At 43.5% G+C, this 24880-nt stretch overlaps 1 protein-coding gene across 1 annotated transcript in view; it reads left to right on the top strand.

Moving 5' to 3' along the window:
• arhgap44a (Rho GTPase activating protein 44a) overlaps positions 1–24880 on the top strand; it is a gene marked incomplete at both ends in the record, with an annotated part of 51550 nt that overhangs the window by 18996 nt on the left and 7674 nt on the right. The window contains 17 exons of the mRNA XM_079520392.1: positions 1877–1916; positions 2612–2716; positions 3547–3623; positions 8172–8283; positions 8931–9007; positions 9923–10037; positions 11205–11273; positions 11466–11547; positions 13774–13901; positions 14867–14978; positions 16062–16143; positions 16332–16412; positions 18865–18978; positions 19381–19472; positions 20162–20348; positions 22908–22925; positions 23536–23730. Of these exons, the coding sequence (XP_079376518.1) occupies positions 1877–1916; positions 2612–2716; positions 3547–3623; positions 8172–8283; positions 8931–9007; positions 9923–10037; positions 11205–11273; positions 11466–11547; positions 13774–13901; positions 14867–14978; positions 16062–16143; positions 16332–16412; positions 18865–18978; positions 19381–19472; positions 20162–20348; positions 22908–22925; positions 23536–23730 (1686 nt within the window). The remainder of the gene's footprint in view (positions 1–1876; positions 1917–2611; positions 2717–3546; positions 3624–8171; positions 8284–8930; positions 9008–9922; positions 10038–11204; positions 11274–11465; positions 11548–13773; positions 13902–14866; positions 14979–16061; positions 16144–16331; positions 16413–18864; positions 18979–19380; positions 19473–20161; positions 20349–22907; positions 22926–23535; positions 23731–24880) is intronic.

Raw genomic sequence — 24880 nt, 5'->3', positions numbered from 1 at the left:
GGTGTGCCCTTTTCCGAGCTAATGGCCCATGCACCGTTCTGGATGAGTGGCCTTATCATCGTCGTATGCCATGTCCTTCAGTCTGTGCCGTGGCTGAGTTGCTTCTCAGTGGGACTCGCATCACCGCTGTCCGCCTTGTTTTCTGTTTTGCCATCGGATTCGCTCAAGCAGTAAAGCGTGACAAATATACATTGAGGCATCTGCTGCCTGCTACCCTTGTTATAAATTAATTAATGGATTGATTAATTCATGGATTCATTAATTAATTCATTAACATGATGTGTTTTCACCTAAGGTCAGAGAAATTAACACATTACTACCAGTAAGACGCACTGAGGGCGAGAAGCGATCGCGCCACTTTAGGGTGAGGTCGTTTTCGCCATGGGTGACAGCAGACGGTGGACTGCTGGCGAGCGCTGGCGCTTTGGCATGGCGGGTCAGACCTACCCAATTACACTCTTACTATACTCTGACACACACACACACGCGGAGGCACGCGGAGGCACGCACGCACGCACGCACGCACGCACGCACGCATGCACGCACGCACGCACGCACGCACGCACGCACGCACGCACGCACGCACGCACACACACACACACACACACACACACACACACATCCAGCACATCTGGATCTGGCCATGCAAGAAGAGTCCTGACCAGTCTCGCAGGAGTTTATCATATACACTCAATGGAACTTCTACTTATAATACAAAACAGCTGGGACTTTATTCAATATCTAAAGCATTCAGCTGCTCAGCGGTATTGGGAAAGGTTTTTGGCAAAAGACACAATACACCAGGGATTCATGTACGTCTTATAGAGAGGGCCTCAGAGTCCCAGTGAGGTAAATTCATAATATTCTAATCAAAGGTATAAGCTGTATGTATAAATGTACAGTATGTGTCATCATGAGCTCATAGCGAAATATTTCATCTTAGGATTCACCCCAGATGTGTTCTCATAGTACTGTAGGTGCACAGTTCACTTTCTTCTTCCCATGGGTATTTGAGAGACTGGCCCACACGGTCAAATCCTCAGATTTCTGTTATCTACCCTGGTGTCTCAAAATACCAGATCTACAAGCTCACAATGTGATCGGTTGTAGATTGGCTATTTTCAGCAAAATACAAATGAACCTAAATTAATCTGTAAGGGCAGAATGCCACCACTCACAGCATTGTGAGAAAACCCTACAGTGATTTAAAATGTATCAGGAGATTTCCATCCTACAAATTTACAAATAATTCAATACTTTTCCGATGTCTTCAGGGGAAACAAACTAGCCTGGCATGGCCAGACTAATATCACTGCGTAGATATTAGTCTGGAACTTCGGTGTGGAAGGGGCTGTTACAAACAGATTCCAATGTCACAGCATTGACCTCTGATTGGTCACCCACAACTCTGGGGTGAGCGAAATGTAGTTCAAACTGAGGAGTGCCAGACTTTTCTTTTTCCTGTGGCAGATTCATGGAGGTCGATTTATTGAGCATAATTGAGCATAGATATATGAGTTTGGGGTCAGGGCTCTGTCTCTATTCATTCCCTGTAGTATGAACATTTTAGTTAAGTTATAAACCAAATAGAATCACAGGAAATCCCAGGGGGATCTAGAAACCTACAGGTGGATGCTGTCCCACCCTCGAACATGGCTAATTGTGTTCCTTGAAGCCCGTACCCTGCCAGGCCGGAGGCACCAAGGTGGAATTGAAGCACACGGTGATGGGCAGAGATACCGTGACCCTGCACCACCCAGACGCCCTCACACACATGCCTACAGTAGTTGTTAGAAGTGCGATCGATGTTCCTTGCAAGCGGTGCCAAACTCCCCCACCCACAGAAACCCTAACCGTTTTGTTTTCATCCTTACAGGGCTGAGAAAACAGAGCCGTTAAGCGATGATCTTTTACAGGTGAGCTGTGTGTGTGTGTGTGTGTGTGTGTGCGTGCGTGCGTGCGTGCGTGCGTGCGTGCGTGTCTGTGTCTACACGCATGTTGTGTAAATGTGCATTTGTCTGCATGCTGAGAAGGCAAAGTGGTCTCCTGACCGAGCCAGGTGTTTGATTAAGTGACGGTCTCTTAGTGATTGGGAAGCTGTGAGCTTGTCATCGTTCAGCCTGCTCTATTTCAAGAGGTGTAAATAATGTGATTATTTAGGTGTGATGGCAGCAGATTTGTTTCTGATAGCTGTGCATTATGTTTTATGTTTATGTTTATTTATTTGATATGGACATAACAATTACATTTCTCAGGGATTACAGATTAATTCATTTTTGATAATTGATAACCGATCGATTAACCGGTTATTTGCAGCATTTTTAAAAGAAATCTGAGAATCTTAATTTCCCTCAATGTCTAACATAAAAATCTACATTTTGCTGATATACAGAAAGAATACAAAAGGCATATTATATTCCTTAATCAAATATTTATTTGACCATTTGAGATACAGGGCCGGGCAATGGCATCTTTTATGAGGAATAAAATGAAATGAAAAGTGCACTGTCTTGTTTGTCACATCACATGCAAAAGCAGAGACGTTTCTTTGGCTACCAAGGTGGGGGCAACTTTTCTTTTTAACTGGCCCACGTGTGCGTTCCTCGGCCAGGTGGAGAAGCGTCTGGACCTGGTGAAGGCGGTCACCCACAGCACTCACAAGAAGCTGACCGCCTGCCTGCAAGGCCAGCAGGGAGCCGACGTGGAGAAGAGATCCGTCAAGTCACCCAACGTAAGTCAGACATTTTTGAGTGGTGTAAACCACTCCTACAACTGGCTTTTTTGTGCAGAAAAAATTAGCATGGTTGCTATGTTCACCCTGTTGTAATGACGTAATGAAATCACACCCGGGTGAACAGGGTGAACATAGCAACCATGCTCATTTTTTCTGCACAAACAAAGCCAGGTAATGAAATCACACCGGGTGTGATTTAATTACGTCAGACATGATTTCATTACGTCAGACAGACCTTACACCACTCAGTTCACACGGGTGTGATTTTTTAATAGCACATTTAGACCTGGAACACCTACTGTACAGTATACGGTTGTTATGCCTCTCGAGCCTGCAGGAACACCCCTGTGTCACATTAGCTGTTGCTATTACGGTATGTCGTTGCTGCCTGGCAGAAAACTCTTCTCTCCATATTTAAAATTATTTAATTAATACAATTATCGCTCATACTGCAGTGTCACACAAAAGCATCAAAAGTAGCAGATCCACAAACTCGAAGCGCGTTACGAAGCTTTGTTTGGGTGTTATTGTTGATTTAAATATCCTACGTTCTTTTTGCTGCATGTACAACACTTTTTGGCTCCTGAAACAAACCGCATCCACCTGGAGATTAATAATATTATTATGAGGTGTGTTGCATGACCAATTAAGCCCTATTTTGGATTTTGAAAATAGCACAAATCTTGAAGAGGTTTGAAAAAATCGTGAAATATTGTGATACAAAATAGACACGCTAGGGTTAAAGTGGTTAATGAGACATATAAATCAATGTGACACAATAACAATGCTATGCCATTTCTCTCTGCTATCAGAAAAAGCTACCACTCACCACCCTGGCACAATGTATGGTAGAGGGGGCAGCAGTATTAGGAGACGACTCCCTACTTGGGTAAGTCAACATAAGCAAATATTTATATATATATATACAATGATGTGCACACACCCTTGAGCTTACACTTAAGCCTAATTTATACTTGTCAAAAAATGTTGATTTTTTTTGGCGGGTGACACAAAGTGTAAATTAGGCTTTACACCGGCTGTGACACGCATATTCACACAAACACTTGTATGTGTGCGCACACGCACGCACGCACGCACGCACGCACGCACGCACGCACGCACGCACGCACGCACGCACGCACGCACGCACGCATGCACGCACGCACGCACGCAAGCACGCACACAGATTCATTGGTAACTATAAAAAGTGCCCTTCTGGGCACAGGTCTCCACCAGGAGGATAGGAGTGTGTGTGTGTGTGATGTTTGGCAAAATGTTTAGAGTGTGTGTGTGTGTGTGTGTGTGTGTGTGTGTGTGTGTGTGTGTGTGTGTGTGTGTGTGTGTGTGTGTGTGTGTGTGTGTGTGTGTGTGTGGGTGTGTGAGAGACGCGGCTTGGCCTGTTGTAGCGCCATCATGAGGCTGATTTGTAAACTGTCAAGTGGCATTTATTCCAAAGCCTAGTGGGAATATGCATGCACAGTTTCACCACAATCGGACTCTGCGTTGAGTAGTTGTGGCGATTTGTACAAAACGGGTACAAAGCGGGCTACTCCTGAAAAGTTTAGAAGCCAATTGTAGCCAATGAGGGTGGATTATGATAAATCAAACAAACCCGTCTTGATCACATGACTATGGAGAGCATGTGTACCGATTTGCGTGAAATTTGGATAAAATCTGAAGGAGTAATATTCGAAAATGTGTTTTACATATGTCGGCCTCCTGGTGGCGCTATAAAGAGCATATGTGAAATATTCCAGGCAAAGGTTTTTCCTTGGCCTCTAGGGAGTTGGCATACAAAGTTATCCACAGATCCGTGCAGTTAGAGGTAAAAACACTTTTCGGCCAGTTATAGCGCCACCATGAGGCTGAGTTGAAAATGTTCATGTGGCATTTCTTCCTCGGCCTAGTGGGGATGTGCGTGCACAATTTCACGGAAATCACACAATGTGTTCATGATGTGCAGTATCTTGTTTGAAACTGAGCACTCCTGCGAACTTTGGAAGCCAATCTTAGCCAATCAGGATGGAGTCTGAGAAATCTGAAAGACCCGTTTTGTTGAATGGCTCTAGAGAGACTGTCTACCAATTTGCGTGATGTTTGGACAAAATCTGTAGGTGTACTGTCCAAAAACTTGTTTTGCACAAAGCGGCCTCCTGGTGGCGCTATAACCGGCCGTTCTGGAATTTTTGGGGCAGAGGTTCATCGTTGGCATCCAGGGAGTGTGTGTGCAAAATGTGGCATCGACCTGGTTAACGGTGGCGGAGATTAGCTGTTCACAGACGGAAGGACGGACACACGGACACACGGACGGACGGACGGACGGAGTGCAAAACATACTCTCTCCCCATGCCTTCGGCCTGGTGGAGACAACTATGTACATTAGAAAAGGAGGCACTGGAGCAACTCAGACAGTTTAAGCCCTTAGTTTATTATCAGGACGCAAGTAAAAAAGCGACAACGTTTCGATGTTTCAGTTACATCTTCGTCAGGTCATGAACTAGAACTATGTACATTATCAGTCCCATCATCATGAAACTACAACACCCCAACTACACCACTAAAGAACCTCCACCCAAACATAATTCTGACTAGAACACTAGAACAAGCCACTTCACATTAATAACAATACAATTAACAGTAACTCAAACACAACACTATATTGTACACTCCACAAATCAGCATAATGTGCAATAACTTCATCAACATTAATCCCTCAACTTTTACAGATTCCACTCACCTCTATAATGAATGAATTTGGAACACAATATCTGGCGGAGACCTGTGCACTTAGTTGACATTGTCATTGGCTGTGATGATGGTGTTGTTGCCTCTGAATGGATGTCATGATGCTGTTAACTCCGTACTGTATATGCCATAGCCTATAGGCATCAGAGTTCATCACTTTCACCCCGGTCTGTCTGTGAGTCCATGCTTGTCTGTGTGTGCGTGCGTGCGTGCGTGCGTGCGCGCGTGAGTGCGTGCGTGTGTGCGTGCGTGCGTGCGTGCGTGTGTGCGTGCGTGCGTGCGTGCGTGCGTGCGTGTGGGGGTATCCGGGACTCCGGGGCTAATCTCGCAAACTATTACACTACACCGATCAGTGTCAAATTTCTTTTGCACGTTGCCAGCAGGCAAAGGAACTCAATTCCCCAATTTTCCAAATCCATCAATACAATGACAACTATGTTATTTTTGTGAATTTAGAGCCTCAGACCCACCATTCCTCCAGGCTATGGAATATGAGTCTGCAACGCCGCAACGGTATGGAGTGAGAGTAACTAATCAGGCACAAGCTGTCCATCTGCGTATTTTCACCATGCCAATTATCTCCTCCCTTCGGCTGAAGCCGTGTAACTATTGCCTACTAGTTGATTATCCGTGCATGTAAAAATATATTTTCCAGTTTATCTCTTACTTATACCAACATTGTTGTGGTGTAACAGTGCTGGCAAAGCTACATGAGAGTAGTGCTGTGCACATACAATACACGTGCACACACCTCTTATGATTGGATGTGATAATGTTGCCGACTTTGTGATGTGTGCAGGCTTTGTGATTGCGTGTCATGTTGTTGCTGACTTTGATTGGATGGGATGATGACGTTGTTTACTGTACTTTGTAAAAGAGGAGAGATCCAGTGATGCAGATACACATGCGTTTTGCGTCCCATAGATGCAGAATATTGATAATGGACGCAATGGTTGCATGGTCTGTTGCGACGCATGGTCGCATCAGACCCACGGACTACCGCGGACCCCCGCGCGGACCTCCGTGGGGACCCTCGCTGTACCCGCGGACCCCCTCCACGTGTACAGTGTTTTTCCGAGCTTGTAGATCTGCGCATTTTGGCTAAAAACGGCCATTGACAAGAGACTTTTTGACCTGTGCATAAATGCACCATATGGCATACACTTTATTTAGCTCACTGAGTGTACCACAAAGTATTTAATGTACTTATTTTATTTGACTTTATTTATTTTGGTGCTATTTAATTTACTTTATATACTGTACTGTTCTGTTTTCATATACTTTGCACTGTTGTTTCTTGCTTGCATAATTCTTTGCAAATGTTAAAGTTGCCAGATTTTGAATTGTGTCTTTCACATACATCTTCTACATGAATATAGCCATATTATAACCATAAAGATGAAATGGGAGTTAAATGCTGCAATTTATAAAAGAAAATACAAAATATGACTCCTAATGTCGTTGAAGTGGGACTCATAAAATGTGCCTGAGACCCATCTAAAAGACCACCCCTGGGTCCCGGGACCCATTACATTGAAAACCTATACAACACTGGAGATCCGAGCATTCAAAACGGAGGAGAGGGCGTAAAATCAATGTACTTCATCATGTTTACAAAAGGTTTTAAAGGCCTTTAAAAACATGTTTCAACCAGCAACTGGTCTTTATCAGGGCTATTATCAGCTTTTAAAACATTTTGTAAAAAATATTAAAGAACCTTGATTTTACACTCTCTTCTCCGTTATTTTTTGAGTGCTCAGAAAGTGAGAAAGTTGAGTGATCCTAGAAGCAACAATGTACCTGTATGTTTTTAACTCAACGTTCATCTCCATCGAGCACCATGGTTGATCTCTCTTTCGCGTTGTTCACCTTGTATTGAATGTGATGATTTTGCTGACTTTGCCATTAGATGTGAGAAGGATATTGACTTTGTGATCGGATGTCATGTTGTTGCTGACTTTGTGATTAGACGTGAGAAGTAGGGCATTAACAATGTGATTTTTGCAAGTTGAGTTGCTGCAGTTGGAAAAGGAAAGAATCACTTCTGTCCGTGACAATAACCAATCCTACTGTTTGAATTCTGTACACACGCACACATAGAGCATATATTGAGTGATTTCACTTAATTCAAATATCACTTCTTTTTTTGTTTTGTTGTAATAATCCTCCCTATAGTGTGCTGACCATATAAGGAGTTCCTCCCTGTCCTCAGTTAACCCCTGGGGTCAAAAAACCTTAGGTTTTGTTTTTGGCTAGGTGGCCCAGCCTTCATCCAATCAGGATAGAGAGGGGCCTTCCGCCAATCATGATCGAGCGGGGGCGGGCCTTGATGTGCGTGCTGTTGGCCTGTCCCCCCACTGTAGTGCGTGCATGCATGTACATTACACATCTAGTGGGGCAGACCAGGGGGTTTTCCAAATCACCCAAATCACTGAATGCTCATTTAAAAAAACTTGCGACTTCTCTAGGTGGGAGTCAACTTGTGTTAACGAAGTCGCGCCTTTTTGGTTAATGCCCTAGTGAGGAGCGATATTGACTGTGTGATTGGATGTGAAAAGGAGCGATATTGACTGTGTGATTGGATGTGAAAAGGAGCGATATTGACTGTGTGATTGGATGTGAGGAGCGATATTGACTGTGTGATTGGATGTGAGGAGCGATATTGACTGTGTGATTGGATGTGGCCAAACAGGAAGATGCTGAGGATGTGTGGGGAGACAGAGGAGAGACTGGCTCAGGAACTCGTCCAGTTCGAGTACCAAATCGAGAGAGACGTGGTGGAGCCTCTCTATGTGCTCGCCGAGGTGAGCCACACAAACCACTACTGGAGCAACATGTATGTCACCAGCCCGATCTCACCCAATAACACGGATTGGCAATTCCGTACATACACGACTAGAAAACCCCCAAATCTGTAGATATTACACTACTACTGTTTTGACCGCGACAAAGGCGCTTTCACTAGTAGTGTATGTACGGAATTAACAATAATATGTGTTATTTCACCGTGTTTGGGTGAGATTATTTACGATTCTGTGCTGTTGGGTTACAACTGGGGCAGGGCTGAGTCGGCTCAATCCAACTTCGCAACATTCGCCACGGCAACTGGCTCGCTATAGCTCGCTCGGTGGTGGCTCTCGTGGCTCAAGTTCGCTTGAGACGGCGCCCCTCCGTCGCGATCTATGGGGAGGATTTCAGTGTAATATGTAGGGATTTGGGGGTTTTGTAGTAGTGTATGTACGGAATTGCCAATCTGTGTTATTTCACTGTGTTTGGGTGAGACCGAGTTGATGTCACCTAACAGCTTTGTCCTTAATGTGACTGCAGAAGATTGAATTACAGAGCAAATCTGTCTATTTTAGCAGAAATAAAATGGGTGGATATTGTGTGAGAGGTAATCCTGTTGCGGATTAATTATTGGACTTTGTGTTTAATTTCCCGTGTCGTGTAGGTGGACATTCCCAACATCCAGAAACAGAGGAAACACTTAGCTAAGCTTGTATTGGACATGGACTCATCTCGCACAAGGTGAAGCGCACTCATCCGTCTCGTCATTTGTTCATTCATTTAAAGTTTAATGTGTGGCGCCGAACGGGCCAGCCATCTAGAACAGGGTCTGTCTGTATCAATGCATGTGTCTCTGTCTGTCGCCACAGCAGTATAGACCCGTCACAGCACGGCTCATGGTGCCATGTGCACCAGGAGAAGTACAAGTACTCAAGTGTTTTACTTGAGTAAAAGTATCAATGCCACCATGTAGAAATACTCTGTTACAAGTAAAGGCCTGGTATTCAAAATTGTAAATTGATGGCACATGCTGTGCAATTGAAAAGGCAAGACAGTTAGCTAAATTATTCATCGGTTATCTGGCTAAATGGCTTAATTGAATCCCCCTATATACGTATAGACATTACACACTACATAGCATACATCTTAAAATATCAAGTGAAAACATTTCCTCAGTCGTACTGTAGTGGGACAATTGTTTTCTACATGTCTACAGTACATTGGGGCACAGTGATATTTATTTTATTTTTGTCGCATTCCTAAACCAATAATTTGATGACCAGCAGTGGTTCCCTATGGAGACACAAAGAGTCTACTTTGTGTCTCCTTAGGGAACCACTGTTGGTCATCAAATTATTGGCTCAGGAATGCAAAAAAACAAAACAAACAAGCAAGCAACATCCATGAATTCAAGTCTCCATGGGGTGAGTATAGATAGGAAAAAAGGCCTTTTTTAGAAACACGAGATTTGATTAAAAACTTAAAAAACGCAGAGGCGGGCACACTTATTTATTATTTCATTTCTTCCATTTTTCCCTTGGCAACTGCACAACACTGCCCCCTAGTTTGGCTTGGATTGTGTTGTTAATGAATGTGTGAACTTATCAATAGCGATGCTTTATTTCCTTCTTTTTTTCATTCATGCCATGCTTGCAGATATCAACAGTCATCAAAGTCATCCAGTCACCCGAGCACTCAGCCGCCCGGTGCCAAAGCTGAGTCCCTCCGAGAGGAGATGGAGGAAGCAGCCAATCGAATGGAGATATGCAGGGTGAGTCTCCTATCCTATCCTATCCTATCCTATCCTATCCTATCCTATCCTATCCTATCGGAGCTGTGTACACTACTGTACAATGCACATACACTAAGGCCTCACTCAGACCTTTACTGCATTGCTGTATGCTTGTTGGATGAATGTTGTGTAGTGTCAATGCCGCCCCAATGCATTTCCAATGGGAGTCACATGGTTTGACACAACATTTGTGTTGTATGAGGGGGAGGGGCGCAGTCGAAACACAGCCGAAAGCCATACAACAGCTTGTAGTCCAAAATGTGGACTACAAACCATGTGACTTCCATTGGAAATGCATTGGGGCGGCCATGACACTACACAACATTCATCCAACAAGCATACAGCAATGCAGTAAAGGTCTGAGTGAGGCCATACACTACATACAGATATGCAGTGTTGGAAAAAGTACTCACATGTTTTTACTTAAGTAAAAGTTTTAATGCCGCAATTTTCAAATACTCTGTTACTCTGTAAAAGTCCAGTATTCAAAATGTGCTTGAGTAAAAGTACAAAGGAATTGCCATCAAACTATACTCAAAGGACGAAAAGTAAAAGTACTCATCATTACGCAGAATGTCCCATTTCACAAGTTGTATAGAAAAATGTATAGAAATCTTTTGGAAGAAATCTACAAGCGTACACGGTGCTGAAGTGGTTAATGTTTTGTAATAATAATCTAAATCTACAAAGTAACTAGTAACTGAAGTTTTCAAATAAATGCAGTGGAGTAAAAGTACAACTCTGAGACGTACAGTAGTAGAGTAGAAGTAAAAGTATCAAAAATTGGAAATACCCCAGTAAAGTAAAACAATACCTCAAAATTTTTCTCAAGTACAGTAATTGAGTACATGTACTTAGTTACTTTCCACCATTGCCAATATGTCCCTCCTCAATTCCTCTGCTCAGCATGATTTAGAACCTTCCCTTGGTAACAGACTTAATGGGATCACAACGTCACAATCAGATATCTGGGACATCAATGAGATAAATGTGTGAGAAACGTCTTAGGAGGTCACTCACCGTGTGTCTGTGTGTGTGTGTCTGTGTGTGTGCGTGTGTGTGTGTGCGTGCGTGCGTGCGTGCGTGCGTGCGTGCGTGCGTGCGTGCGTGCGTGCGTGCGTGCGCGCGCTCTGCTTTCTTCCCCAGGATCAGTTGTCGGCGGATATGTACAATTTTGTGGCCAAAGAAATAGACTATGCAAACTACTTTCAGACGGTGAATATTGTGTTATGTTTTCTTCTTCCTTTAATCTCCGTGCATCAATATTGCTACAATTAATCTGTATTAAAATGACACTTGTTGTGTCCCCCTTAATCTTAAAGATGTAACTGCACGTAATATATATGTTCGATTTTGTTGCTGTAAAAGATTGTGTTATATTGTTTGTGTAAATTATTCCTTCTGCAGTTGATAGAAATACAGGCAGAGTATCACCGGAAGTCATTAGAGATTCTTCAGAGTATCCTGCCCCAGATCAAAGCCCACCAAGGTGAGCCGTACATCATAAGGCAGTTGATTGTGACCGTAGGTCGCATTTACTATGAAAACCTGCATATCCGTGTGTTAGTCACGCCTCCCTACAGTATATTGTACGCCTCGTGACATCACACCTCCATATACGGTCACGCCTCGTGGCATCATGCCTATTGCCTCCATATATGGTCACACCTCGTGACATCACGCCTTCATATACGGTCACGCCTCATGGCATCATGCCTATTGCCTCCATATATGGTCACGCCTCGTGACATCACGCCTTCATATACGGTATGGTCATGCCTCGTGACATCACGCCTCGTGACATCATGCCTCGTGACACGTCATGCCACCATATATGGCCATCTCCATATACGAATGTATGAAGATCACAACACTGACATATCTAACCCTGGATAACCATACATGGAGAATACTGGATCATCACCTAGATCTGCATATATGGAGCCGACCTCTTCTGACATTCCATATGTTGATCCTTCCCCACCTGTCCTTCCTGTTCAAACCCTGTACACTCATGACACACTCCATATATGACCAGTACAGAATTTATTCCATATGTTGATTTGATCCCCCAAGCCAAAGTGCCATCACTCGCCCAGCAGTCTGCCGTCTGCTGTCACCCAGGGGGATGCGTGCACGCAACCTCGCCCTTTAGGGCGAGATCGCTTCTCGCATTCAGGGCGTCTTACTGGTTATGGTTCTGATGAGTGGTGTGTGTGTGTGTGTGTGTGTGTGTGTGTGTGTGTGTGTGTGTGTGTGTGTGTGTGTGTGTGTGTGTGTGTGTGTGTGTGTATGTGTGTGTGTGTGTGTGTGTGTGTGCGTGTGTGTCCAAGTATACACTGAAGGGTAAATAATGCTACGTGTATACTGGCAGAGCAAGCTACAGGCTACCATTCATTATCAATGAAGCCAGCGTGACAGGAAGACACAAACTAACGCCCGACGCTTGTAGCTTTTGATGCTCGCTATAAAGTTACAAAATAAAGTTCAGCTGGCTTCAACATCAGATCAGTCTAGCAGCTACAAAGCCACAAAACGAGAAAGTATTGTTTAAGCATTTCCACACAATTCCTGCTTATATCTACAACTCATTATTTACATCTACCAGTTCCCAGTTCCCTGATTTTTTTGTTTTTTTTAAGACTTTCTATTTTCCTTTTTATTTTTCTCACTCGTTCAGACACATCTTTCATTATGTCAATGAGCATGTCGCACAACATTTCAAAGAACATCCAAACGGGAAGCACGCACATCTCAAAAATGTTGACGGGTGCAGGACAAAAATATACATACAGGAAGAAGGTAGGAAGTCCGCACACCGTTCTTTAAGCTCCCAGTAGTTTTATTTAGGAAATCAGGAATCAACGTTTCGACCCCTCCGGGTCTTGATTCCTGATGAAGACCCGGAAGGGTCGAAACGTTGATTCCTGATTTCCTAAATAAAACTATTGGGAGCTTAAAGAACGGACTTCCTACCTTCTTCCTGCACAACATTTCAACACAGTGACACGGTGACAGACATGCTGCTTCACTTTGTCCACAACTACCAGTGTGGACGCACGCAGCATGCCATGCAATGTGATATGATGTGATGTGAGAGAGTGCAGTCTAGCCAACACCAACTTACAGTTGGAGGCCATCGATATTGTCCTTTTCTTTTTGCTGAGGTTTGCGTGATCTGCGCAAAAGGACAGTTAACCCATTTTGGGCGGGAACCCCTTTTGGTGTTTTAAACATTGTTATAATTTAGCTATTGAAAAATAGCAGATCTACAAGCTCATAGCGCGCCACCGAGTGGCGCGCTACGAGCTTGTAGGTCTGCTATTTTTGAAAAATCGTGAAAATGTAGAAGGATTTTTTCAGGATTTAGAAGGATTTTTGAGGTCAGGCCTAAATGGGTCAAATGATAAGGGACAATATCGGTGGCACCCAACTGTAGGACTCCTAAATCGCTGCTCTCCATCCACACTCTCCTATCTAACGTCAGGGTATTCTTGAGCTCTACGGTGTTGTTATAGCTAAGCCGTCGCGCCGCAGTGCTTCCACAAAGGTGGTGTGCTCCTTGCCTTTCCTGGCTTTGCCCTGGTGGGTTGGCTCCCATAGTGTCAGTTTAAAGACACAGCATAAGGACTAGCATAGTATAGGCTACTGTCATTGCATGACAGTGTTGCTGCTCTGATTTCTGAAATAACAGCCAGTGTGTGTTGTGTTGCAGAGGCGTGGGTGGAGAAGCCATCCTATGGCAAGTCTCTGGAGGATCACCTGAACATCAGTGGGAGAGAGATCGCCTTCCCCATCGAGGCCTGTGTCACCATGCTGCTGGAGTGTGGCATGCAGGAGGAGGTACAGTACAGTACACACCGCAACATCCTCAGTGTTAGTTTAACTCTGAGAGTGTACAAAGTAGAGCCCTGCGCGGGAGTGTTTAATCCCATTCCTGCCCGCTCGTGTTGGATTTCTGACCACTCCCACCCGCTCCCGCAATGATTTCGTTGTTTGACCGTCCGTAGTGACCGCCTGTCCACCGCTCCTGCCCGCAACAAAAAAATTGTCATCGCGAGACATGGCCAAAGCATTGCCGGGGGTCCCCAGCCAAAAACGCTGAGAACCCCTGCTAAGCTATAGACAATGAAACCATGTGAGCAGGCAAGGATCTACACAGTATGTAATTAGGTCATTTGTCATATTTGCCCTGTGCAATGTAATTTTTATACGCACTTTCCAGCGTTCAGCGACAACACAATTAAATCGTTAATTGCAATTATTTGTGTGACAAATGACAATTAATCTTCACGCTTAAAATGTCATAATCGTAATCCCGGGCGGCCGGTGTGCACAGTGATCCCGATGACCTTTGCTGCGTGTCACTCCCCATCACTCTTCCCATTTCCTATATACCGTCCTATCAATAAAGGCATAAAAGCCCCAAAATAAGTCTTAAAAAATAAGACTTATTCATCCTGGTCTCTATACTGCCTCCCCCTGGCCAGTTGGGCGCCTGATGGAGGTGAAAGGAACTGGTTGGAATATCGTGTTCCTTCCACGCGCTACGTCCAACCGGGGAAACTTCCCAGTTGGAAAGAAGCAGCTTGTCTCCTTGCATAGAAGGAATGCATGATCATGAGGTCAATCCGTTGCTCTCCCCGGGTTGGCAGAAGAAGTGTAGCGCCCCAGGGTTGCATTAGATAATTGACACTGGGTGATGAAATGGGTTGCAAAATTGTGGGATAAAAATTATTTAAAAGAAGATAAAAAATAAATAAATAAATAAATGTCATGACAGCCCTGTGTATGTGTTTGGTGTGCAGGGACTGTTCAGGGTGGCTCCCTCTGCCTCCAAGCTGAAGAAGCTGAAAGCCTCTCTGGACTGTGGAGTCATGGACGTTCAGGAGTACTCTGCCGACCCACACGCCATCGCAGGTTAACCGCACACACACACAAACGCCTCGCTCACAGCCCGTCACCATGCCGACGACCCTCCGAGGTCACACGTTGTAGTGTAACATTGTACAGTAGTATTCTTCACTGCAGGGAACCTATTCTGTTCTGTGGAAATCCATTCTACTGTACATGTATTACAATTTAGGCATTTAGCAGACGCTCTCAATCCAGAGCGATTTACAGTAAGCAGGGTAATTCATCAAATGCATAGAAATAGTATCAACTACACCGCAAGTGGACTTAAAGGACAAGTCTGTGCTAAAGTTAAAATAATAATATTGACAGAATGGAATCTGAATGAGTTAATTTGTGTTTCTAAAGTTCTTGTTTTTGCACTAATCAATTACTAACCCAGCAAGTAGCACTCACTGAATGTACAGGTCATGTCAGTGCTAAAGTTAAAATACAAAACAGTGACAAAAATGTAAAAGTCTTGTCAGTGACAAAAAGTATGAAAGACTGAAAGTCTTACTTACTAATGTACTTATCAGGTGTTACGTGATAGATCTTGTTATGTGTTGTTGACTTGTTGTGTGTGGACCCCAGAGAGAGAATAGCTGCTACCTTGCTGGCAGCTACCAGGGATCCAAATAAAGAAAATGGAGTTCCCGCTGCATCCTAATCCAATGTGTTGAATTATTTTGACTAGCGTAACATTTGAGACACAGTCTGTCTGTTTTGCTGCTCTTGATATGTGGTTTCCTAAAAGCTCTCTCTCTCTCTGCGTTCTAGCACTTTAGCGAAGCAGCAATGTGTGCAGACACTGTAGAGTAATGTGCATCTGTCAGATGCATTGGCTGCTTGTGTAGGATGGGGTTGGATGTGGGGGCAGGGCCCTAATCATTCTTCTGACGAGAGAAGAACCACATCTCCCCTAAGGTCTAATGAGATTCTACCCTCTTTCTCTCTCTCTCTCGCTTTCGCTCTCTTACCCTCTGTCTCTCTCTTCTCTCTTCTCTCTATCCCTCCCTCATTCTCTCTCCCTCTCTCTCCATCTCCCTCTCTCTCTCCCAATCCCTCTCCCTCTCTCTCACACTCCATCCGTGCTCTTCTTATCCTCAGGCGCTCTGAAATCGTACCTCCGTGAGCTCCCTGAGCCACTGATGACCACTGAACTTTACGACGAGTGGATTCAGGCGTCCAAGTGCGTAGAGCTGTTTCCCTAATGAACTGCATGAGCACAGACAGTATTTTAGATTACACCCTTAGGTGCCATGGTCAAATAAATAAATATATAAATTGGGGGGGAAAACACAGAAAGTAGTCAAAATTCAAACATTCTCACACGAAAAACAATGACCTGTCGTAATTTTCTCTCATCATCATCATCAGCGTTCCCGATATGGACCAGAGACTTCAAGCTTTACTGACAGCGTGTGAAAAACTCCCTACCGACAACTTAAACAATTTCAGGTCAGTCACTCATAACACCTAATCTCTGTTTCCTACTGTAGATACAGTAATCTAACCCACTGTATAGTCCATTAGGGCTGCAACTATCCATTATATTCTTAGCGATTGTTCTATCAATTGCTTTTTAGATTAATCAAAAAATCTTGAAGCTTGTTATTTTATATATCAATGAATCAACGTGAATTGATTGATCATCACTATGGACACGGTGTGATCAGCTTGGCACTAGAGCACTTTAGAGAGAATTACTTTATTTAGATCACTTGTTTTAACTGCATGAACCCTGTGTAAAAAGAAAAGATAGGCTAACATTCCATGCAAAAAGCAGTTCTACAAGCTCACAATAGTCTTCCATCATCACAACTCATACAGGCAACAAGTAAAATAAATACAACTAGAAAAAGTGCCCTTCTGGGCACAGGTCTCCACCAGGAGGATAGGAGTGTGTGTGATGTTTGGCAAAATGTTTAGGAGTAATATAAATGTTTTTTTGTTTGTTTGTTTCTTGCAACAATTGTCTTCATTTTGTTGAGGAAATGCAGAGCCAGATCACTCATAGCATCTCTGAGGATAGAATTCTGGATGAGCAGGACATGTGCAGCATTTTGTACAAAACGGGCTACTCCTGAAAACTTTGGAAGGCAATCTTAGCTAATCAGTGTAGAATCTGAGAAATCCAACAGGCTCGTCTTGATCACATGACTACAGAGATCATGTGTACCGATTTGCGTGAGATTTGGATGAAATCTGTGCGACTACATAAACAATGGGTTTTGCAGAAATCGGCCTCATGGTGGCGCTATAACCGGCAGATGTGGAGGGATGCAGGGAAAATGTTTTCCATGGCCTCTAGGGAGTGCACATACATAAGTTGTCATGCAGTTATAGGTAAAAACAGGAATTGGCCTGTTATAGCGCCACCGTGAGGCTGATTTGGTAAAAAAATAATGGCATGTCGTCCTCGGCCTAGTGGAAATGTGCATGTATAATTTCATGGAAATTGGACACTGTGTTTGTGATTTTGTTCGAAACGGACCAATCATGTGATCTTTGGAAGCCAATCTTAGCCAAACAGGATGGAAGATGGGAAATTGTGCAGATCTGTGTTGATCACATGACTATGGAGATAGTGTATACCGAATTGTGTGATGTATGGATAAAATGTTTACGAGTTATCTACAGAAATGTGTTTTGCCTAAATCGGCCTCATGGTGGCGCTATCACAGGCCGTTGAGGAATATTTGGGGCAGAGGTTCGTCGTTGGCATCCAGGGAGTGTGTGTGCAAAGTTTGGCATGGATCGGGCCAACGGTGCCGGAGATTAGCTGATAACGGACGGACGGAAGGACGGAAGGAAGGACACACACACACACACACACACACACGGACGGAGTGCAAAACATACTCTCTCCCCATGCCTTCGGCCTGGTGGAGACAATAAATATCTCATGGAATCTGCTTTTGATTACGGCTAACACATTCTCTGAACACCGTTTAGTGTTTCTTGGTCTGTGCATTTGTAAACCTGATTGTTGAGACATTGAGATGTTATATGTATGCAATGATTTGCTACACCATATAATTGAGATTGATATATTTTTTTAACATTTGGTTGTATTTTATGTTTTTAACTGTTGTCTTAAACTGTAATGTAGGAAACAAAGTCTTATGCACACCTGAGCGGCTCAGAGACGGGAGCGTAGGCAGGGATTCTTATACTGTAATGTCAAATGTATTCATGTTTATGTAATGTAATTTATTCCTGTGTGGACCCCAAGAAGAGTAGCTGTAGCTAATGAACAATGGATCGCAACTTAATGCGTTGTGAACGGTGTAGATCGAGATTTGGTAGAGGGGGGGAAAAGGAGAGGACCCAGTAGGGACCCCTGGGAGACCCGGAGTATATATGGTTTAAGTGCTTACCAGGGAGCCTGAGGCATCTTCGCCACATATGAATGGCTTGTAATCTCACAGTCTGGAACAGAATAGTCCTGTGGGGAATAGAAATGTTTGTCTGACGTGTGTACAGTAACTTATATCAATGGACTACTTATCAGCATCACGTGCAGTAGCTATCTCTCCAGACACCGCATGAAAGAAATGCCTGTTATAAGGAACCCCCTTTCATCGCTGGAATTCTAAAGCATTCATCATAAGAGACAGTCAGAGATAGAAGAATTGGGTGAAGTCGATAGCTTATTTATATTGAGAGTGGATGTTTACACATGACATAAGCGCTCGCTGATGCGTGTGATATCTGTCAGTGTGTGTGTGTCTTGGACCTCCTATCTGGGCTAAAACCTCTTCTGGCAGCATGCGTTGAAATATTGATAACCATCACCGAGTCCTCCTGCCGGGCGAGGCGGTGGATGTGTGTGGCTGAGGAGGATAGATTATAGTACTCTCTGGCTATGTAGCTTGATAGGCCCTCTTTCATTTGGCTCCTTCTTCAGATACCTAATCAAATTCCTGGCCAAGCTGACCGAGTACCAAGAATTCAACAAGATGACTCCGGGCAACATGGCTATTGTCCTCGGCCCAAACCTGCTCTGGACGCACTCTGAACTGTACGTATTTTGATCTTCGTCTGTCACGTCAATTTGATTCACGGGCGTGTGAAATTAAAATTACTGTTCTGACTCTGTTCATATACTCAATATATGATACTAGGGATGCTCCCAATCCCATTCCGATCATTTGATTTTGAGCATCTGCCGATACCGATTTTTCCCGATCCGATATTTATATTTTTATAGATCACGTTTATGCCATATATAGTACAATATCCAAAATCACAGACAATATCCAGTCTAATAGTATGATATGGATATAATATATAGAGATGTCCCAATCACGCCCCCGGTCCGATTCCGATCATTTGATAATGACGTGATCCGCCCCGATTTCCGATTGCGTGATCGGATCGGGACAACCCTAATGGTAACTGTTGTTGTTGATGTTGTTTTCAGGAATATGACCGAGATGATGACCACCGTGTCGCTGCAGATTGTTGGCATCATTGAGCCCATCATCCAGCATGCTGATTGGTTCTTCCCTGGTGGTGAGGGTGACACATACTAAAGTGTGACACTTACTGCATGTGGTGTTATAGTGTATATATATTGTATACTGACACCATGGAGGAAATCCACACAACTCCTTTCTAAAAGGAGATTCACATTTTGCTGCTTTTTTTCTGTGGTCCTTGGTGTATTGTTTTCTAAGTAATAGTAGCAATACCATAATGTAGAAATGTGTTACAAGTAAACGTCTTGTATTCATAGTTTGACTTGAATAAACATACAAAACTGTTAAATATACTTTTGAAATAATAATTTCTAATTCAAGATTCATCAGAGTCAGGGCCCACTTGAATGTGTTTGCGGGCCACCCATCTGACCGCTTGTCTTTTTGATTGATTGATTGAATACTTTATTAGTCAGAAATATAAACAGCACAGAGACGTGTAGTAAAACAAATCCAGGGGTCTTGTTTCCATTGTGGTCCTCCTATGTAGGTCACCACTGGCAAGGACCCCTTAACTCTGAGAGTGGTTCCATTTGTATGCCATTGTACGCCATTTGTACGCTCTATAGCTAAATCTTTAGACATGCCCTGGGCTACATCTGTGAAAATGTTGGTGCTTTAGACGAATTAACGCAAAATGACCCTTTTGTCTCCCTAAGCAGCTCCTCCACTACATGGCAATGATGACCCCCCCATAAATAGTATCTGTGTTGGTTCCCTCAGAGATCGAGTTCAACCTGACAGGATGCTACGGCAGCCCCGTCCACACCAACCACAACTCCAACTACAGCTCCATGCCCTCGCCGGACATGGACCAATCCGAGCGCAAGCTGCAGCAGCACGACCAGAGCCGACGCCCACTCAGCGTCGCCACTGACAACATGATGCTGGAGTTCTACAAGAAGGATGGGTAGGCGCCTACCCACAATCCCCTCTGTTCTTCTCTTTCACTCCACTTCTCTCTCTCTCTCTCTCTGCCTCTCTCTCTCTGTCTTCCTTAGATAGAGCTTTGAGTTGACGATTAGGCTTCATAATCACAAATTGTACAGGGCAGATATACTGTATGACAAAAAACTTAAACATACAAAGAAATTAAATTACTGACACAAAAAACAAATGGCTGTGTGTGTTTGTGTATGTGTGTGCGTGCGTGCGTGCGTGCAGGCATGCGTGTGTGTGTGTGTGCATGTCTGTCTGTCTGTCTATATATATATATATATATATATATATATATATATATATATTGAACTCTTCCCCTTTTGCATGGCCTCATTAAACATTCCATCACTTTGGTACAATATTTACATATTCTCTGATCTAAAGTCTGAGGCAGGGGGTTTCCCCACACAATGCTCACCTGTCAGTCATTCTCCCCCGGCCAATTACGTTGCTTGTTATCAGGTTTCATCTTTGCGAGAGTCGGAGGCTTGGTCTCGTTCGTATAGACAAGGGCTGATTGAATTGCATCGTCACTATGGTAACCATGCTCCGTTGGTGGGCTGTTGGTTATCTCTTTTCTCTCTCTCTCTCTCTCGCTCTCTCTCTCTCTCTCTTAGTAGTATTATTATTATCTCTCTCTTTTTTCTTTTCAGGAAATATTTCTCCGGTAGTTATGTTGCTCATGCCCGATCCTCCCACACACATCACCTACACAGTAAAAGTCCTGAGTATTAACTTAACTCTGAGAGTGTACAAAATGTGACGCTTGTACCCTCTCAGAGTTACGCATGGGTAAATCAACACTGTGGGTTTCACAAGTGTAGCTCGTGGTGCTTCACACCATGTCTGGCACGACACTGCAGCCTGCTGCCTGACTCATACACCACCAGCAGAAAGAAAAATCACCCGCAGAAACTGATACTAAAAGCAAAAAAAACACACTTTTGAAAATTACAAGAATGACCCCGTAATATAGTGACAGCGTTGCTGCTGTATAGCATCCTGTATTAGAGTGATGTTTGACAACTCATCATTAGTTGTCATGTCATTTCATCACAATGTCGGCTTTTTTTCTCCGCCCAGAGAGCAGCTGGCTGCTCCTGAGAGAGATGTCGAGTGTTTTTATATGCATAGTAGCGTATACTGAGAGACACGATGTGACAGGCAGTCTGTCGTCTCCAGGACTTCAGAGCGGCGGTGGCTCAGGGGTAGAGTGCCTGGATGGGAACCGCAAGGTTGCCAGTTTGAACCCGGGCTCCCCCAGAGTTACTGTCGAAGTGTCCTTGAGCAAGACACTGAACCCCTAATTGCTCCCGATGTGCTAGTTGGTGCCTTACATGGTTTCCGCTGCCATCGGTGTATGAATGGGTGAATGTAATGCACAATCTATGTAAAGCGCCTTGGATAAAGGCGCTATATAAATGCACCATTTACCATTTACAGAGCCGTCGCTCTGTCTTTTGCATATCGTCTATCGGCCGGAAAATGTTGTACGTTCACAAAATGGAAAAATAGAACCTGTGTTCCAAATTTCCAATGGTTCCAATGTAGTTTTTATTTAAGTCACAAGCTCCAGTTAATACTTATCATTAGTTATAGTAAAATCCTAGGCTGTAGTTAATACTTATCATTCGTTAAGCTATAGTTAAAACCCAAAGACAGACTTAACCACGTTCAACCTGGCGTCTGTATTTTGTGCAAGTTATTATAGATAGATAATACTGTAGATTGTTTAAGAATAGCGAGAATTGCTGATCTACAAGTTAATAATGCATGGTGATGCGATGAGTCGTGAGCGTGTAGATACACAACAAAGTATAAAAGAGTGCATTCATTTATTCATGAGAGAAGATTAAAAGATACAAGGTTTCTGCCAGACAGTGGCGGCGATGTCTAGAACAAAGCTGGTTTACAGTAATTAGTGCTAACAGGGATCTAATTGGTAGCTCAGTAAAAAAAGGATGCAGGCTGCTCATTTAGTGTGGCATGTTTTAACCCCTAGAGCGCCCACTCCTCTCCTCCCCGTCACCATGGGTGTCATCTCTCCATCAGGCACGCGCACAAAGAAACACGCACACATTAACCCATTAAAACTGGGGAAGCATCTGTGTAATTTTTTATTTTAACCACTAAACCATTATTTTGTACTTTGTATATTGAAAAATAGCATATATATATACAGTACAAGCTCATAGCACCACACTTGAAAATGTGTGCAAATCCTTTGAAAGTGAAACTTTTTTCTGTAACTCAAATCTTTGCTTCTGGGTGTCCTGTCATAAATATTTTGGGCGGTCTGCGTCAGATTACATATAATTTTGGTTGATCCTTGGACGTGAAAAAGAAATGGAGTGTTGCTTTCCAGTGCAGTATGAAGGACATTATTCATAGAGCCCCATGCAGTAGTTCATCCATGTCCTGTCCATGCATGAGTGTTTATGTTTATAGTGTTGATGTTGCCAGTCCTTTCCGCATGCCGTCTGACCATCCTTTCATATGCACTCTGCCTCTCTCTTCCCTACTAACGCAGCATTAGGAAGATACAAAGGTACCGTATCTACCACTTTTACATCTTCCTAGTTTTTTCCCCTCCCCCCTCCCCTCTCCCCCTCATTTGTACATATTGAAGAGTCACATGACTGAGTCTCATTTCTAGAGCCTGACCAATATATCGGATTGGACGATATATCAGCAATTATTATTTTTTATTTACGATCGGTAAATCGGTTTCGCGTCCCGACACATGGCACTGGCACTGTTTTGGGCATACAGTACAGTGTGTATTTTATATTTACCTGTTTGTTTGTTTGTTGTATACATTTTGCATTGAAGTGTAATATACTGTTTTTAATTGTATATGACTGTGAAAAGGTTATTGTGTTTATTGTTATTCATCTCTTTGCTTATACATTAAATGTTCCCAAATAGAAACTTGCTTGGTCTCTCAAACAGATTTCAAGCTTTTTCACTAAATATTTTAAAAATATCAGTAAAAAGTAAACATTGGTAATAATAATCGTGGTCTAGGAATCTGGAACGGCACCGGAAAACAAAATCAATCTGACATCGGTTGGGCTCTCCTCATTCCATCAATGCTTTGTAGTCAGTAGACCTACAACACTACGTGACCCAGAAATGTCCTGTCTCTGTGTCTCCAGTATGGGCGTGCGAGTGATGGACACGTCCTGGGTGTCTCGCAAGGGTTCGTCCACTCTGGTGCGCAAGGCGTCGTCCACCCCTCCGTGCATGCAGGGCCCGGCGGGCTCTCCCGCCGACACACTCATCCCCGAGCAGCCCGGAGAGCTGGCCATCTCGCCGGCGGCCACGCCTCCTCCCGGGGACAGGGTTCTTGGGTAAGTCGCCATGCCTATACGCTCTCTTTCCCGCCCCTTCAACCTCTACTTTTTGTTTTCCTTCTTCTTTTTCATTGGTGCCATTGTCGTCGTCATCTTCGTCGTCATTGTCACCATCATCGTCATCGTCAACTCTTCTATGTGTGACTTGTGTACCCGGGCTGTGTGAATCATTTTCTCAGTCATTCGCAAGGTTCATTTTCTGTTCGCTGTCATGTTTTAATGATTTTGTTTTTGTTCATTTTCTTCTTCTTATGATTTGTCATATTCATAACTCTCTCTAATACTCTATCAAGTTAATTGTCACTGTGGTTGAAATAAGGAGAGTGACATTGTATGTCTAGTATAGGGGCGCTATATTGTTTTGTTGCAAATCTTGAAACTTTATTTTTGTCTGAACATGCTTTGATCCACATGTCCTTGTGATGTAGCATGTTAATATTTCCAAAACTCCCATTGATGTGGCTTTGGCTTTTGCAGTTTTGATTGTGACTTCTTTCCTTTTGCGTTCACACAGACTGATTTCACCATTTTCCCATGTGGACATTATTAGCATAATATTTTAACACGCAAATAATCACCTCATGGCGGCTGGCTCTGCCTTCTTGACTACTGTATGTAATTGTGATATGGCTTGGCTGGCTTTTGTCTCCTGTCCTGTGGCTCTTTCAGATGATGAAAGGGCTTTGTGTCTCTGTCAAACTGCCCTGAGCTAACGGTGGGACTTGCAATGCAAATAAAAGGCTTTTTATCATATGTGGTTTTCAAGAGTGAAGATAATCACTTCACAGTTGAACTTGGTAATGTGGATAAGTGTTTTGGATGGACTGCAGACTCTGATCCTCACCGCTCCTTGCAGTGTGCAGACACAAGGTGATCACAGAGGGAGTTCTACGCACTGTATTTTGTCCGTTTTCCTTTGGGAATCTGAACGGTTTTCCTTTGCTTTGCTGTTTCTTTCTGCTTGTCTTTTTTCTTTTTACACAAAGCTGAGTGTGTGCTAAGCTTGGTGCCCACCACCTGCCCTTTATGCACCAGGAAAATGATTTTATTTCTTATGTTTTCCTCCTTTCTGTTTTTGCACCAGGCCAACTAACAAACTAACACACCAAGGCGTGATTTATACATAGTTATACCAAGTATAAATCAG

This window comes from Electrona antarctica, assembly GCF_951216825.1.
Source record: "Electrona antarctica genome assembly, chromosome: 14".
NCBI classification, from domain to species: Eukaryota; Metazoa; Chordata; class Actinopteri; order Myctophiformes; family Myctophidae; genus Electrona; species Electrona antarctica.
The sequence above is the reverse complement of the archived record's forward strand: the minus strand, read 5'-3'. Positions and strand labels throughout refer to the sequence as shown.